This window comes from Manacus candei, unplaced genomic scaffold, assembly GCF_025592945.1.
Source record: "Manacus candei isolate 608988 ecotype Guabito, Panama unplaced genomic scaffold, ASM2559294v1 h1tg000050l, whole genome shotgun sequence".
Classification (NCBI taxonomy): Eukaryota; Metazoa; Chordata; class Aves; order Passeriformes; family Pipridae; genus Manacus; species Manacus candei.
In genome coordinates this window covers 30,421,930-30,440,181 of record NW_026138098.1, presented here as the reverse complement: position 1 = coordinate 30,440,181, position 18,252 = coordinate 30,421,930, and the positions used below count along the sequence as shown (strand labels likewise).

General features: G+C 37.4%; 1 protein-coding gene across 1 annotated transcript in view; it reads left to right on the top strand.

Annotated features, from left to right (window-relative positions):
* Nucleotides 1-17,975, top strand: part of CCDC6 (coiled-coil domain containing 6) — a 51,102-nt gene extending 33,127 nt beyond the window's left edge. Inside the window, exons 5-9 of the mRNA XM_051800221.1 lie at nucleotides 819-979; nucleotides 2,880-3,036; nucleotides 6,271-6,371; nucleotides 9,962-10,086; nucleotides 12,430-17,975. Of these exons, the coding sequence (XP_051656181.1) occupies nucleotides 819-979; nucleotides 2,880-3,036; nucleotides 6,271-6,371; nucleotides 9,962-10,086; nucleotides 12,430-12,621 (736 nt within the window). The 3' untranslated portion in view covers nucleotides 12,622-17,975. The remainder of the gene's footprint in view (nucleotides 1-818; nucleotides 980-2,879; nucleotides 3,037-6,270; nucleotides 6,372-9,961; nucleotides 10,087-12,429) is intronic.
* The last annotated feature ends 277 nt before the right edge of the window (nucleotides 17,976-18,252 follow it).

Sequence of the window (18,252 nt, the reverse complement as noted above, 5' to 3'; positions counted from 1 at the left end):
ACCTTGCTTTAGCACACTTTGTATGGTCCATGTGAATACCACATCATGCAAAAAGTTGTGCTTACATAGTGCTATCCCCGCTCTTTGGGGCAGAGTTGGATCTGGCCAGTCAACATGTTCCCAGTAAAGAACAGTTTCATGCCTTCAGGCTGAAAAATTCTTCCTGTGTTAACTCCCAAACCCATCATTTAGAACATATAATATCTGCCATGTGCGTATTTCATAAGAGAATTACATTACTCCTGAATTTACTATCAGTTATTTGAGGTATTTGAAACTATGACTATATGGAAAATCTTAATTCCTTGGAGATTAAAAAAAAAAGGGGGGGGGGAGACTGTTTGACTGTCCTTCAGAAAATATTTGTGAAGTTTTTTCTTTTGGTAGTAGTGTTGAAATGAGAAAAGCTTGTGTTTCACCATAGACATACTTTACTCATCATTAATCTTCACTGTGTGTTCTTTGTCTAAGAACTTAAATGTAAAAACTCAGATTTAACGAATTTGCTTAGCAAAAATTTTTAAAATAGGTAGCACTTGAGTATAAAACTGAGATAACTCCATATAGTCGAGAATTTGTTTTTCCTGAACTGTATGCAGAAGTATTTAGAATGTCAGTGTCTGGATATTTTACCTTTTCTTATTTTGAATTACAAAAGAAAACAATATAAATCCTCCCAAATTTATCTCACCAAAACCAGTAGGTAAAATAAATCTTAAATACCTGTCAGAATCCTTGCAGTGGCTTTCTGAGAGATATAAGAGTTTTTTTCTTTTCATTAGAGTGGAAGGTAAGGTTTGAACTGTTTTTCCATATAGAATTTTGCAGGAGAAATTAGACCAGCCAGTTTCTGCTCCACCATCACCCAGAGACATATCAATGGAAATAGACTCTCCGGAAAATATGATGAGACATATCAGGTTTTTAAAGAATGAAGTGGAGAGGTTAAAGAAACAGCTGAGGGCTGCACAGCTACAGCGTGAGTAAACAACTTGTTTCAAATCTCATAAAGTTTGTTTAATGTAAGATTTTTATATGTTCTTTCTTCAGTTTGAATTTAAGCTAGAAGTGATAAAAAATAGGGCAAGTTTGGATTAAAACATTTTTGCCCTGCCTTCCCGGAGAAGAGGCTGTGGCCCTGAGCACAGAGACAGAGAAATCTGTGTGAGTGCAGAACAAGCAACACTGTCCCCCTCTGGTGTGCTGATCTAGACAGGCCAACTGGGATACTTCAACCTCCATTTAGAGAAATCGCTTGCCAGAGGCAGTGGCCTTCCTCTAAGACAGACATGATGGAACAGGAGTGCTCTTTTGCACAGACCTTGTGTGCAAGTTTGTGGTATTATTAATTTGTGGCTGTTAAAAGAAGATAAGGACAGCTAATCTTTGTACTTTCCAATTCTGCACTGCAGCCTTCACTTACTGAAGTTCAGAACAAGAGCAAGGCCTTACGTTTCAAGTACTCTGTGTACAAATCTAACCTAATTAATTTTATTTCAAGTATCCTCTATTATTTCTAAGTGGTTCCTTTTTGAATTACTGTGATTTAGAGTAAAAAAAATTGAAAGCATTGAAAGTCAAATTCTCACTGAAAATAAGATGTAGGTTTGAAAGTACTCTTTCCCTTTGTGAACAGGTTGAACAGTGCTGCAGTATGAATAGCAGTGCTGATAGGAATGATGGATGTGCCTGCAAGGCAGAAGATGAAATGAAATAGTTTTCAGTTTGCTCTCTGCAACATGTGGTCATTAGAGATCCTCTAGTATTGTTCATAAATATTTAATGAAATCTTCTTACTGAAGTCTGATATTTGTGTTGTGTTTTTTATTTCCGAAGCACTTCTAGGAACTGTTTTGGTATAATAATATTTTAAAATAAGTGATACTGTTACATTTAGGAGTGGTATTTCCACAGAAGAGAGATAAATCACATGTTGTTCATAGTTTGGGAACAGTCTTCTAAGAGAGGAATATTCTTTTCATTGAAGGGTGCTGCATAAAGAAGTGATCACAAAACATGATGAAACATTTTTAAATATCAAGGATTTAACTTTAAACTTGATCAAACATTACAAAATCTCGCAAAATATGTGTGTCAAGTCTTCAGCATTTGTTCCATTTCATATAAGTAACCTGTCACAATGCTTCATAACTTTCCATAATTTGATTTTATCACTTTAAATAATCTGTGTTACCAGACAATTTAATTGATGTTTGCTGAACTTGTTTAATATTGAAAAATAAAGTTGCCCTTTGATATAAAGAGTAAGCCTCTTGTTGACTTTTTAAACCAAAATTTAATGTAATTTTAATATAAATATTTTAATATCGGTACATGTTTTGCTAGCCAGTTTCTGTGACAAAATGTGTAATTGAAAGAATGCTGTAGAATACATGTAAAGTATCAATTTTAATACAAGTTCGAGTTTCAGAACTTATGCTTCCTCCTTTGAAATGAAAATATTCCTTTAAAATAATTTCTTCTATGTGTTGCAGGAAGACAACTGTAAATGTCCCTGTAAATGTGGAATAGCATTATTTTAAGGGAGCAGGAATAAGTATTTCTTCCTAATGGTTTTAGTCACATTACTTTCTTCATGACGTTTTGTCCTTTCTTTTCAAATTTAGGACTTTTTTGTTGTTGTTTTTGTTTGTTTGTGGAGGTTTTCTTACATTTTATTTCAAAAATTGCAGTCAAGCAATACTGTGTTTTAGTAGTTACTGTTCTGAATTTGGCTTTGAGGTAATAACTTAGAGATGAAAATTTCCAGTGATCTATCCTGAGCAGTTCCTACACCCTCATCTTGAAGCATTGGCATAAAATTAAGTGCACTGTGAAATTGAATTTTAATCAAATGTTAACAAAATTTTGAATTTCAGATTCAGAGAAGATGGCACAATATTTAGAAGAGGAGAGGCATATGAGAGAAGAAAATTTGAGGCTTCAAAGAAAGTTACAGAGGGAAATGGAACGTAGGGAAGCACTGTGCAGACAACTGTCAGAGAGTGAATCCAGCTTAGAAATGGACGATGAAAGGTTTGTATCTTTTAGCCACCCAGATCTGGCATTGACTTATTTATTAATACTGCTTTTAGAATATTATAGAATAAGCATAAAAATAACCTGTATGTGAGTTTAATATAAATATCAAATTTCAACATAGTCCTGAAATATTTTCAGTAGAATTGTATCAAAGTTGTATAGAAATTGCATTAGTTTTAACAGTGAGGAAGAAAATATTTGTATGTTATCAAAACACTTAATCTTCATGTATATTGAAATAAATACAGCTGTGGAGTTAAGAATCAGGATAATTTGATCATAGTAACTCTGTTTTGCCCCTAACTTGGTAATTGGAAGGAATTCTGTGAGGTAGAAACAATATCCTTACTTGGGCCTAATTCGTCCTTTGCAGAAAGTAAAGTATCTTCAGCCAAGTACAAAGGGATACTGTGTAAAGCCTTGGAGAGAGGAAGCATTTCCAGAACTGTTGGGTTGTTCTTGATCTCCAAACCATAATATCCTTGATTTCTTTTTTTTTCTCTATTGCAGGCTGCTTGCTTGCACTGACCTTACAGATAATCCTGACTTTTTGATGTTTTTTTACCATACCTTTTAGTGTTTTCTCACCTCGTAGTCATATGACAGTGTTGTATCTTGAAAGAGGATTTAAGTACATTTTGAATAAAACATTCTTATTTCTTATCAAATGCTCCTTATTTTGTTGTATTATTTTACATTGTTTTGGATTTATAGAGGTCCTTCAGAATAAATAAAAAAATTACCCTGCGCTGTGTATTCTTCTGATACTGAGAGATTCTTGGGTCATCAGTGTATTTGTTATAATTTACCAGAAACAAAGTACCAGATATTTTGTGTCAAGGAGTACCCTTAAAGTTCAAAGTAGTGTGTTCATTTTAATGAAATACTATGGCAACTTGGCATATACTGAATTAGCATCTGGTGTTAAGACGTAGCGAATACTGTACAAATTAAATTGTTAGCAAGACAGGATTCTGGTGTTTGAATATTTTTTTTATTAGCCTAATATTTTCTTCCAGTATTTACAATGTAATGGAAGTACAGTAAGAATCTAAATCTATGTGAATTACCAGTATTAATCTAAAATTGTAAAGTATCCTCATAATGTTTTTTGCCAAGCACTTGTAGGTAGCAGTAACCTATAAAATGCAGGAAAATTTGATTAACTATTCCGTACTTCTAAGAAATTAATTGTCAGGTTGATTTTTGTGGTACTACAAAGGCTTGACAGAATAGCTCCAAAGCAGGTATTTGCAGTGTAAGTAATACAAAGCAAAAGGAAGGATGAGTCAGGCATCAGTGGTTAGTCTTGGAAGCACTGTGTATACGAAACACTTGTGGAATTATGTGCAGTAATGATTTTAAAATGTAAATTTTTGTCAACTTACACCTTCCTAAAAATGGTGGTGTGGATCAGATATCCATTTTTTGAGTTGCATTCTGTTAGTTGATTATAGTTATTGTTTGTAGATGGGGGTAGATGAAGATGCTATACTGACTGCAAAATACACAGCTCTCCCAAAACCTCTCCCTCCTGACTAGTGATAGCTTTGTTTTTTCAATCCTCCATCCTATTCTTCCTGAGACCAGGAAGTAAACTAATGGTGTGCTGCTGTTCCATATCACCTGATCCAAGTACTAGGATGACTTACAGAAAATTGCATTTGTGTAGAGTACAAGGTGATGAAGTCACAAGGAAGCTGCCTTGCTGTAACACATGGACTTGTCTGCATTGCAAGTTCCTGTGTGTTGCAGAGGTAGCCCAGTCAGTTCAATTCCACCAACCTTGCCACTGGTAGCTCTTTAGAAAACTATGTTTAATTAAACCTTGATTTGTCAGTTGGTTAGTTTTGTGTTGTTCTCTATTGCAGCTACGTTTATTACCTGATCTACCCAAATTCAAACTGACTTCGGTATCACTACAGTGTACTGCCTGTGCTAGGACATGTGGCTCAGTGACTGAATATTCTGGTTAGAAATCAGCAAGATGCAGTATCAAAACATGTTTCAAATAGTTTATGAACAGACCTCAAAGTAGTCGTTGTGAGTTCCATCAGATAGGAGTATTTTTAATGCTGCTTCACGTTACTGGTTTTTTTCCCCGATGATTTGGACATAAATGCAGCTCCCCAGAATTTCTGAGAACACAGTGGTAGAAGGGAGTCAAGTAACAGTCAAAGGGGTGTTAGTTAGCTAATTTTGCCTGCTGCTTTGCTGTGTCCACTAAAGAAACACAGCTAAATCTAATATTATAAACCCAGGTGCACTGATTTGCAACCACATGTGCAGGAGAAGGTGAGCAGGGGAGCATCTAATCTAGACAGCGACTGAAAAATCTAGGTGGAGAGTGTATAAGCAACTCAACCTGAAAGCTGCCAGCCTAGTGCTATGAAAAAAACCCAGAATTTCTTTTGAGATAAAAACAGTAAGTGGCAAGTAGGAGCAATTGGTATTATTTTTTATCTCCTTTTATATATCACTTAATGTCTGCGAAGAAGCTTCACTGTATTCAGTGAGTAAAGAACAAATAAATATCACTGAAGTTATTACAGGTGGGGAAAAATGCCTTGCCTGAGGTTCTAATCTGTTCAGTCTATCACAGTGAAATGTGGGAGGTGTCTTGCAACACAACCTGCAAATACCTTTAGTGAGGGAAAGTCCTGGGTTGAAAATGTCTCTTTATTCCAGTGGCAAAAGGCAGGAAGGGCAAATGGTTAAATGTTGAGACCAGAGGGATTCAAGTAGGAAACTGGGCATGTTTTAAGGATATGGCTGATCGGCTGTTGGATCAAATTATTAGTACTTTAATGATTTTTTTCCCCCTTTTCATGATTTCAGATTAGTGCTGAATGTCTTTTTGGAAGATACACTCCAGCCAGACGAGCTATTGAGTTCAATATAGAAATGATGTATAAAGTGCAAGAATGTAGTATAGGTCAGTTTGGATGACATGGTTTATATCTCTCACCTTAATATGTACTATTCTGATCATATGGAACTTATATGGTTTTAACTGCAAATGCCTTAGGATAAGTCCAGCTGTTTCCACTGAAAGTTAAGCCAGTATCAGCAATGACAAGAGCTCCTGTCATGACTTCCTAAAGGTGACTAGTCCTTCATTAATCTAATGGGATTCTTATGGGAATTGAAAAAAATCACAGTGAAACATTTACAACGTGGCACATTTTAAAAGGTTTGATCTAATTATTCTTTGCCTTTTTTTGTTAGATATTTTAATGAGATGTCTGCACAAGGATTAAGACCTCGCACTGTGTCCAGTCCTATCCCTTATACACCCTCACCAAGTTCTAGCAGACCTATATCACCTGGTAAATATTTAACCCAGTTTCTAAAATTATTGTATGCATCACATAGTAACGTGCCCTATTAATATATTTAGGTCAGTAGCCTTTCAAAGCTAGTTTGGAGAAAAAATCCTGCATCATAAATGCAAGAATAGTTTTGCCTTAGGGGTCTCCTAGTGCGACATGTTTTGGGATGGTGAACAGATATTATATATTTCGGATTTGTGAACGGATGTTAAAGATCAGTGTAGCCATCACACTTGAACTTTTATTTCTTTTTTGCTCTCATTTTCTCTCTTGCTGTCTTTTTTTTTCCTCCCTCCCCCCCAAGTTGCCCAACAGGACACATAATTCAAATGGATTTCTAGGGTTTGATGATGAACTAGTAATGAGACTGCTGTTGTTCTGAATCAAAACTTCTTAGAGAAGTCTTGTCTTGAACGTGTTGGGAAAAAGTCAGTTTTCATTTCTCTTTAGTAGAGAAATGGCTTTTGTACTTCTACTATTTTCTATTATTAAACAATAACTATCAAATTAAGAATTCTTGTCTCAGGTGCTTTTTATAATAGAGGCAAACAAACCTTTTCTGAGTTTCTAATTACTGAATGTAAGTCAAAGGAAATGTATTTGTGTTACTAACACATTTATTGACTGAAATTTAAAAATCCCTTAAAATTGCACTTGGGCATTCATTAGATGTTGTTGGCTGTGAATGTTATATGGCAGTCACAAACTCACTTGTACGTAATGAAGTGAATCCTGTGTGCCCTGCTTTCCCAGGTTCACCTTTAGAACCTGCCGGACAGGGTCCCACACTGCAGGCAACTGAGATGTGCTCTGTATTGACACATTCTGCAAGATAGGAATGAGACATTTTATTACACAGGTCTGCTAGAACATATAAAATGTCTTTAAATTGTTTTAATTTTCAAGGTTAGCTTTAGTTTTTCAAAGGATTCTCAATGGTTTTCATCCAGGTGTTGTAAAAGGAGCGAGTGTGTGTGAAAACTGGCTGTGACCATAAGCTGTGCTACGGTGTTAGAGATGAGCATTATGATTACGAGTTTTCGGGAGAATTTTACTCTTCTGCAATGAGCCAAATCACTTGACTTTAAATGTTTTGCAATATATGTTACCAAGAAAGTGGCTTATCCATTTCCTGTAAGTGGGTGTACAGAAATGCAGTCTTGCCAACAGCTGCTCTGGGATGACCACTGCGGGCGTTTGTGGTTATCCACATGCAGGCTGCATAACAATGCAGAGTTCCACTGCACGCTGTGTCTGCAGGCCACACAGTGGTTAAAATTACAGCTGTGTGGGGGACAGATGAACTGGGAACTGACAGGCTTGCACCTTTGATTACTTAGCAATGCACCCTGTTTAGATGCTGGTGTGTCAGTGCAGGAGTACTCTGTTCCTACACTGGGACCGAAGCGTATTCCTTGTTCCCTGTGGACTTCCCATCAATAGTTGATACAAGAGTGCAATGTTCTAGTGGGAATTACATCCCACAGCCAGGGGATGCTGAAACACAGTCTGAATCGGAGTTGAAAATAGCACAGCTGACGTGGTAGTTTCTAACAGCGTTCACAAGTTTGGGAATTTTGGTAAATGTAAATGTTCCAGGCCAGCAGTTCTGCACAGGCAGCTGCATTACTCTCCTTTGCATGTGATAAATTAATATCCACAGCTGGGAAGTTTCAGACTTCAGAAAAATAGAAGCAGCAATTTGATAGAGAACTAATGAGATCAATAGGGAATTTCGTAGAGCTGTCTGGGATATATGAATGCAGTAATGGATGAAAACAAGTAGTATTTGAGAGTACTTTGTATCCAAAGTAGCATACTAAGACAATATCAAAAGCATCAGCACAGAATAATACAACAGTTGTATTTTGCATCAGGTAACTGTCTGACTTGGCATGTTTCCTTTGGGAAATGGTGTGCCCAAATGTGTGGAAACAATTTGTAACTGGTTAGAAATGCTATAATTTCATATGGATAACTGGTCAGTTTTAATGGTCAGATTCTGGTTCCTGATTCCCAGAGCCTTTTGTACTTGGGATGCTACTTTTGAGGACTCTTTGAAGCTGAGATACTGCTGAGATTTTCTAGCACAGTGCATGGAACTTTGAAGACAGTGTAATTATTGCTACTCCTGGGCATCTGGGGATTAGCTGGTCTAATTACCAGTTAGTCTTTAGTGAAGATAAACTGGTTTAGGCTTTGTAGCTGGGCTAGATAGAGATTTTGGGCTGCGGAGATGAGCTGCCTGTTTTCACATCTTTGTCTGCTGTGTAGACTTGCGTTTGTAAAGCTTGTGGAGGTGGATTATCCCAAAGCAGTTCAAAATTGTTATGTTACAAAGGTTGACTTGAAGCATATATTTTGCCTTTTATTTCTAAAAATATTGCCTTTTATTCTAAAAATTTGCCTCTGACTTGCAACACATTGTCACCTCCCTGAATATTGTTTCTGTCCTTGTGCTTACAAAAATACTTAAATATGGCATAAATGCTCTACAGGCAATTAGATTGTGTAGTCAAAGCAGACTACACGGTGTTACTCTGTAGTGGCAGTTATTCCATTGGAGTCACTCATAATTTGCACCAAACATACATTGGGGATGTAACAGAATCAAACAGAATTAAAGGAAGCAAGAGGATTGTTTGCTTATATGACTTTATTAGTGATCTGAGGCTTGTTCTGTTTCCTCCCCAAGATCTTGTCTCATCTGTTGTAGGGACAAACAGACACCTGCAGTCAGGGATGGTGCTGGGTGTTGGTCCATGCTGTAGCTGCTGTGGCACTGTTCTCAAGTGTGAGAACTGTTAAATCCAGTGCTGTGTTATAAAAGTTCGAGACCTTCAGAAATTTTTATTGGTCATTATTCTCCAAAGCAGTTGCTTGTGTCTAATAGTAAACAGCTCAGAAAAGTCCTGTCTCCTACCTTAGTGATAGTTTTGTCAGAAAGCAGAAGCAAGCTAAAGGTTTTGGAAAATGTGCTCTTTTGATAAATACTCAAACTGTTCAGAACACTTCAAGGTCTGAACTTGAAGCATTTAGCAGTTGCTGTTTCTGTTTACCTTGGTTAGCTATACAAGTACTGTGCATTTTTATAACTGAGTTCTTACAGAAAGGAAATACTTAGCTGAAAGAATTAGATATTTACACTTCTGAATATTAGGCTTTCTTTAATGTGGATAAAATTAGTTATAATTTTAAATGTTAGCTGTTAGCCTAATCCAGCTAGTAACATTTCCCAGGATGTTATTCAGGGAGCCATCTTCTCTGTGGAGAAATGGAATGCTGGATGAAAATAATTGTGAACTAAGCTACTTGGGGAGCCTTACACCATTTATCTTAAGTGAAAAGTTATGTTTAACATTGTGTAATGTATGTTTGAAACATATGGTAGTATGCTACAGGAAAAGAAAATCATTTCACATCACACTTTTCAGTATGATCAATATATCTTAGATGTCTAATCTGCTGGAGTTACCAGTTCTTAACCTATCATTGATTCAGAACCAAAAAATTTTAAAAACCCCCTCGGACTTAAGTTTTTAATATGAAACAAGAATGTTGATGTTACCTTGTTTTAACAATTTTAGGTCTGTCATATGCAAGTCACACAGTTGGTTTCACACCACCAACTTCACTGACTAGAGCTGGAATGTCTTACTACAATTCCCCAGGCCTTCATTTGCAACATATGGGACCATCCCATGGTATTACAGTAAGTATTTAAAATAGTAAATACTTATTACAATATAGTTTGCTTTTTAAAAGTTATGATTGCTTGTCCTTAAGCTTTTTTACGAAATATTTGTGTAAATGTTTGTTTTTGTCTCCTTACTCCGAGATATCTATTGCTGCTTTCTTCAACCCTGATTTTCCTCTTCACCCCTCAGAAACTGATTCTTTTTGGAGAACCTTATTTTCTGCAAAAGAATAGGATGTATTATCATCTTAAGGACAGTAATAGGTATCATCTTATGGATCAGCAGGCAGGGTGTGAAAAGTGATGTTCTAAGCTACTAAGCCTATCCCAGGAAGTAAAAACATTGCTTTCATTTTTCTCCTAGTCTCCACCATCTGACGGATGAGTCATCTGAGGTTGCTTCAAGCTCAGGTTTTCTTCAGGATGACACACAATGCTACCATCATGTCACTGTAACAGGCAGTTAACTCTTATTTTCTATTCTCATTGGCAAAGAAGAAAGTTAATATAAACATTTGCTAGGGCGATTTCTCATATCTTTCAACTGAATTTATTTCCTTTTTACCTGCGATGTTTGGTGCATTTCTGCTTCATCATGTTTCTTCTAAATATTTGTGGAGTTTAATGAGCAAAAACAGAGCCTAAATATTAACCATTTGGCAAAAGACCTTACAGTTGTTGTGTCGAGACCATTTTGATTTTTCTCAGCAGGTATGGTAGTATGTAAATATCGTTCAAGGTTTTTGCTTATACTTGTCATTCTCACATGTGAAAACTTATTTCAATAGAATTTTTAGTACAATGCTGAAATACAGCTGCTTCTGCCATGGTTTAGGTGGGTGTGCACAGGTAATTGTTACAATTTCCTTGAGCAAAGGGGGGTGGGGATGCTACAATGGTGGGTAGAACAGGAAGGAAGCTGGAGCTCAGCAGGAAGGTAGAATCCTGGTCCAGGTTCAGCTCGTGGCTGTGTGTCACATGAGTTAGTCACAGGAAGATCTTTATGTTTCTGGGAAACCTGGAAACTAATTTTATAAATAAGTTTTTCAAGAAACTTGTTCTGTTCAACGTCTATAAAAATACTGCTCTTTCTGAAATGTAAATGAATTGAGTCACTATGAAAAAGATCATCCTCAGGACAAAACACTAATTGTTCTGAGAAAGGTGGTGATAAGTAGCTCTTGGCTTTGTCTCAGTACTGATGCCAGGTCCCTTCATATTATTAGATGTATGCAAATGCAATAAATGATATTAAGTGTTTCAGAGACAACAATCAGTTGTCAAGAGTCCCTTGGCTTTTGCATAGAACATTAAACTATTGTACATAGTTGTGCAGAAAAATAGATACAATATACTTGATTTGACTAAATTGCAGTTTGATTCTTGACTCTTCATTTTTGATCTCCGTTACAGAATAAATTTGACTTTACCTGTAGTACATTTGGTATAGAACTGTAATCATGCTTCTCCCCAGAGCTGATCACCTGTGATTGATTATTAATTGTGGGTGGGTGGTTTGTCATGCCATGAGGTTCTTGATTAATGCTAACTGGATTGGTAAGTAATGAGCATTTTTGTTTCAAAAGTGCAGAAGTTAGTTTTCTGCAATGTAATTTATATTTTTACATTGCTAACATTTAAAGATGATCACTCTCCTCCTCCCACCCCCCCTGGTTTGTAAAGATAAAGTGGGTTTTAAATATTTGTGTTTAAATGTGCAAATTGTTGAAAATCTGTGGTTTCTGTTCAGGGGGTCTCTCTAACAACTGCTTCACTCATGCTGCTCAAAAGGTTGTAATCTGTTTTGTTTTCCAAAGACCAACTTGTTTTATGCTGTGGTCTTACTCCAGTGTGTGGGCTAAGAATCTTTCAGAGAGCTAGAGATTCTGGGCAGACTCTCTGATATTCAAAACATTTCCACCCACACTCAGGTACCACATAGTTGTACCTCATATGCCAGCAGCATGAAGTCAAAGGTTCATCAGCACCCACTGGTTGGGCAGGCACAGCTGGGAGGTGCTGTGCCTGCAGCATCTCTCATTTCTTTTTAGGTCGCTGGTCATGATGGGTAAACATATCTTCAGGACATGACATGTCTTGTGTTCATTTCCTGCAAGCTGACAGGAAGGAATGCATGTTCTGTTTGATGTCAAGAGTACTTCCCCTTCCCTTTGCTACTCCATTTCAGAGTAACGTTTATTTTATGTAAAAGTTGTATTGTGACTCTTGCAATGTTTTGAAATTTATTCTTCCCACATAATTGTTCCGATTTTTTTTTTCCTTTGCCAAGATTAGAGGACTTGCACCTGACGTTGTTCAGGAGTGTTGTTAAACATGATTTCAATATTTGTTCTGCAGAGGCCTTCACCACGAAGAAGTAACAGCCCTGACAAATTTAAACGTCCCACTCCTCCTCCTTCTCCAAACACGCAGACCCCAGTGCAGCCTCCTCCGCCACCACCTCCACCACCTGTGCAACCTTCGGTCCCGCCCGCAGCGTCGCAGGCAGCCAATTTTCAACATTCAGTGCATCCCTCCTCTCAGCCTTAGTGCATGTGCTCAGCAGTCTGTATGTCAGAAGTGGACTCATAACACGGAGCAGTTTACTAAAAGCCAAAGGCTTAACTTGGCATATTTGGATTTGACTTATTTGCACTGAGGTTATATAGGCTTCACTGTTAATTGTGTTGTAAACGTTTGTATAAAATGCAGCCAGTGTTGTGGGTCTACAACACTAACTTAACAAAGTTTTCCATCAGTGTTTACTTGAACTACATGTATGTCCATTCTCTGGCTGGAACATTTGCTACTCTGTTTGGTAATACGGCATTACGTCGTTTTGCTTGGCTCCAAAGCTTCATTTTCCTGGCTTTTAGGTTTGTAAAATTAAAGGGATACCTTTTTATATTTTTTCATGACAATTTGCAGAAAATGAAAGGCATGATGGGCTACATGATAAATTCTGAACTATTACAGTGTTTACCAAGCTTATGGAAAATCAGCACTATGTTTCAGTCATTTAAGATAACAGCTTCTAGTGCAAAAGTGAGTCAGACACCCTAATCAGTGCCCAAGACACAAACTCTATTGTGTTACGTAGCAAATAAGCCTAATTCAGCACACAGGACACATCCATATTTCTCCTGTTTAAAAGCACCTCAAACGTATGGTACAGTCAGAATTTTACACTGAGGGAACTGGCTTGTTGGAGTCTGTGGAATGTACAATTCGTGGACCTTAAGATTTGATGATGTCACTTGACATCTGCATTAACCTGTAAGCTGCCCATACTGTGTGAGCTGTCACAATGACCTCGGTAAGTGTGGTCCTGCCCACAGGTTACTGATTGCTGATTCAAGTGTGCTCTTTGATTTTTTTTTTTTTGCTGCAGAAGGCGATGTGATTGTAGAGAACAACTGATGATAATTTCTTTCTTGTTAAAATATATTAATTGTGATTCCCCCGAAGCAAAGTTCCAACAGGTATTTTAAATGTTCAAAAGTCTGTTAGAAATAAGATGAGCATAGAGGAATATATTGGCATAACAGCCAAAACTTTGTATTGCTTGGTAGAAACAGAGTACAAGAAAGTAGCACAACATGGCACTAATGAATGCTTATTTAGCAACCTAAGCCGGTACAATGTATAAAGAAATGTATTCTGAATACATTCTTTCCATTCATTTAGCACAAATAAATTGGTTTCACTTTGCAGTGGAACAAAGTGTCACTTCTTGATATTGACATCTTACTCGGTTACATTTTCCCTGAGGTTCCTGTTGAGTACTGAGGTTTATATATTATTGATAATTTTAAGTGGTTTACCTCATATATATGGATATGTGGGCCATGGAAAATGACAAGAGAATGTTTATTTTATGAGAATATGTATCTGGCTGTAATCAGAGCAGAACATGAGTAATTTATCTTTTGTTTACAAAAGTTTGTTTGACATGCCTAATGCTTTATTAAGGACATTTTTGAGAAGGAAGTACAGCATTCTGGTAGTATACTAACACTTGTACATATATTGTCATGTTTGCCGCTCACCTATTCAGTCAGGATTGCAAACTGAAAATCCTTATAAAATTAGTGCATTAAATCAAAGTAGTAAGTTAAAATAATGTTGTAAAATGTTCTGCTTAAGACAAAACTAGGATTTCTTCACTGTAGCTATGTAGTTTCAGCTCTGAGAGAATTTAGAGAAATGCATATATAGTCTATTACACTTCTTAAACCAATATGGGATCAAGTGCATTATCAAATTACAGTAATTACGGTAGTGATTCTGCAGTCAAGTGATTCTCAAGATTGTGGCAGACCTAAAATTTGACCAAGTGCTTCCATCTGAAAATAATTGACCATAGCAGATGCTCACCTTTCCATAGAGGAAACTCAGCTGTGAGCATTCTAATTAAACAGAGCTCCTGAGTCAGTGGTAGGATTGCATGTGAGAAGGTGATAGGCAGTCCGAGGTGGGACGAAGGTCAAGGTAGGATCGGTTTAGTTTGGCGCTTGTCCTTTTGTAAACATAAGACGAATAAAAAAAAACCCAGGTTTTTTTTAAGTAGGATTCCAGCTCAAGTATCACACTGTTTGAATTGTGCCCTCCTTTCTGAAGTGCTTTGAGATTCTTGGATCTATGGCTCTACGGAGTGCAAGCCCATGGTGATGGTAGTACAAATGTGGGCGGGAGGGGAAGAGCCTTTGATGGTGTTTTAAGATCTCAAAATGGAAAATTACCTAAAATAATTTATGTTTGAAGCATATTCCAAAACTGAATTTGCATAACCCAAGTTCAGCTGCTGTTATAAAGTGTCTTAGTGAACTTTCCTTACTATTCCAGTGGGACTGTTACTAGAAGAAAGTAAAGAACTGACAAATGTGTACTGAATCTTGGAAGTGTAACAAGGCGCTTAATTGGCCTTATTGAACTAAGAACGTTGAACAAACATTTGCTTGCAATCAGAAGTGTTAAACTCTATTTGTAGACTTTTTGAATAAGATGAGAAATTGTGCACAACCATCTCCTAATAAATGTAAATGGATTTTCAGTTTCCCTTGTGAATTATAGTCATGAATTATGATTCCACAACTGTGATTTTATTGGATCTCGTATAGACTGGAGAAACTCACTTGACAGTGAGGTCCAGCTTACTCTGAGGGCTTGAGTGCTTGGTTTATCTCAGAAGCACCTGGGTGGGTTTCTGCTGTCCTTTTCCTCACTAATGCCTGTCAGTGGCATGCTGCATCCTCACTTGCATCCTCACTAGTTGTGTAAGGCCACAGAAGCAATTTTGGCTGTGATGAGCATTTTGTGAGCCTACCCTTTTACAGCTCAAGATTAAAAAAATAAAATCTACCTTTTAGCTGTTTTAGCAGTGCTTTCCTCTCTGACAATCAAGCAGCTTTCTTTTTATATTTTCTCTCAAGGGATCTGGCTTGCACACTGGAATGCAGCTGATACTCTGTGTTAAGAGTGTGTTTTATCCACAGTTTGTTCCAGAGAAGTTCTTTGGAAGAAGAGGTGGGACTGTTCGCAGATAGTTTTCCAGCTAAAAGCCAGATAAGACTGTTTTAATTACATGTACTCTTCTGAGAGCATATTCCTGAGGGCAGAAAGTACTATCAGAGTTTTTCCAGAAGTTGTCAGTGCTTTTCTACTGGCAATCACTGTACTGGAGCTGAACAGAATAGGATTCCTTTCCTGTAAAAATGTTTGCATTTAGGAATCCAGCTGCCTGGGTGGAATCCCTGTGCACTTCAGCTGAATGCACAGCAGTCTTGAACGCAATGAAAACGAGAAAGCTTCCTGGGATCTGTGCAACTTGCACTGCTGCCAGGAGACCATATAGACTGGATATTTTGTTAAAAAAAAGGAAGCTGATCATGGAGACAAGTAAAAGAGCCTTGAGTAGTTGTCAGTCAAAGGAACACAGTCCTCTCATCCTCGATATTGATTATTGCTTGCCAAGAGGATGCATCCAGGGACCTTGTTTAAGTTTTGTAGTGCTTTTTGAAATCCTCATGCTTAGTTTTACAAGCAGTACGAGTTCTAATACTGTTCAACTCTTTTGATGTTTCCTCTTTGTTTCAGTCATGGCAGTCCATTTCTTTTTGATCCTTGGGAGTCTACAGAGCATGGATATGCAGAGCATATTTCTCCAGTTCAAGCCATCTCATAAGAAACCAGAAGGTTTATGGGTGTAAGCTATAAAATTATAATACATGCATATGTTACAGCAACCTCCTTGAGGGGAAAGATCTCTCCTCCTGAAGAGAGAGCAAACAGAGCCCCTAATTACCAAATGGACTGTATGCATAGAGACAATCTGGTTTCCTCAGTTCCCTGAGGAGCTGAATTCCTCTTTCAGCCCTTTTTTGGATTCAGATTAGAAGTTTTAATATTTTAACTTTTTTTTTTTTTTTAATTTCCACATCTCACTGTAATAAATGCTCAGGATATCTTCATGTTCCTTTTGGGTAATAACCATTAGTCCCAGTACTAACAGAAGTTGAGTCATTGCCACTTTGTAGACAGGAGGAAGTCACTGAGTATGCCAGACTGTGGCCTTTACAATGCAGTCGTAGTTAAAGAGGAGTGTGTACTCATATAGTGATTTACTTTTTTTTTAAGCAGCTGGTGCTGGTTTTGGATTAGAGGTGTGTCCTGGGGAGGAGATAAACTGTGGAGTTTGGTGCTGCATTCCAGGCAGCTTCTACTTTAGGGAGAACAGTGCTTGTTCCTACTCAACTAGTTGGGCTCCAAAGAAAAGTACTACCTCATCTTTAGGTTGGGATGATGTGGCTGCAGGGTCAGGAGAAATGTGTTAGGTTTTGTTCTGCATGTGTTACCTGGATAGGAGTCTTTCCTCACTGGAAAGGGGCTCTGGAGGTTATAAAATTTTTGTAGAGAAGTGAGGAGTTAGGACAGATGGTTGAGGGTTGAGTTTGAGAAAACTGTGTGTCCCTGTAGTAAACTGCTGCTCAGAGTACTCTTTGTCTAGGCCTGTACTAAAACGACATTTTTGTGTGTGTGTGTGTGCGTGATTTCCTTTGAAAAAATGCTGTGTTGCTGTTCTTTAAGTTTATGGCATTGCTATCTAATTTAAAAAAAAACCCACCAACAATAACAAAAAAAACCACAAAAAGCAATTCCCCTTTCCACAGAAATATTGGAAGTAGTCTTCTATGTGCAAAGGTGGGTTTTCTCATGATATAACTTAATGCTGCATCTATGAACAGAGATGTTTTATTCTAGCGGTAAAACCTAAGCTGTCCGAGGCACTTTAGTTTGTGATTGCTGACTTTTGTTTTGGCAGGTGTTTCAGACGAAATCTAAGCCTCCTGTGGAGGAAGAAAAAAAATCACCTGACAGCTGTAGACTGTTCCTTTCCTGCAGAAATACAGCAATTTCCTCAAATGCAAGTAAAAGTGGAACAAGCATCCTTGAGCTTTTCTGAAGCTTATATTTAATTTCAGTACCTTGGTACCTTGCTCTTATATATTTAGAGAACCAGTGAAGCCTCATTATAGGTTGATTGGGTGTCCAGCTGGTTATTCCTATGTTTTTTCTGATCCTAGTGAAGGAAACCTGTTCCGATTTGGATCAAACAATGGCCAAAGTTCAGATTTGTTGAGCATGAATCCAGGTGATGACTTTAAGAGCATTACACTGTGTTGGCGTGGATCGGAGCTTATTGTAAGAACCTCAGATACAAAGAAGTTTGGGGTTTTTTTAGCAGGTTACATTTTATTCCTGTATTAGCTGTATTATTGCTTTTTTGTATATCTCAAGGTGTTTACATATATTTGTAATTGTTATGATGTGTCTGTAATCAAGCTCATCTGTGCCTTCATGACTTCCAATAAACACTTGATTCTTTTGTATTTACTTGTATGGAAGAGTACCGGGTGGATGTATATTTCCTTCTCTCTGTCAGCCTGTCATCACTGGGAAAAGGAGGAAGAAAAATGAGAACTAGGAGTCACAGAAAGACACGTGCTTGTCTTTGTTTTTGCTGTCTTTGATTCTAGTTGGGCCATTTCTAATGTTTTCACTTAAATGTCTGAATGTGGAACCTGGGGATTAACCTATTTGCATAATAAAGTTTGCATAGGAGGTGCTCCTCACTTTGGATTAAGTGAGTATTCAAAGTACAATGCATGCTTGATTCCATGA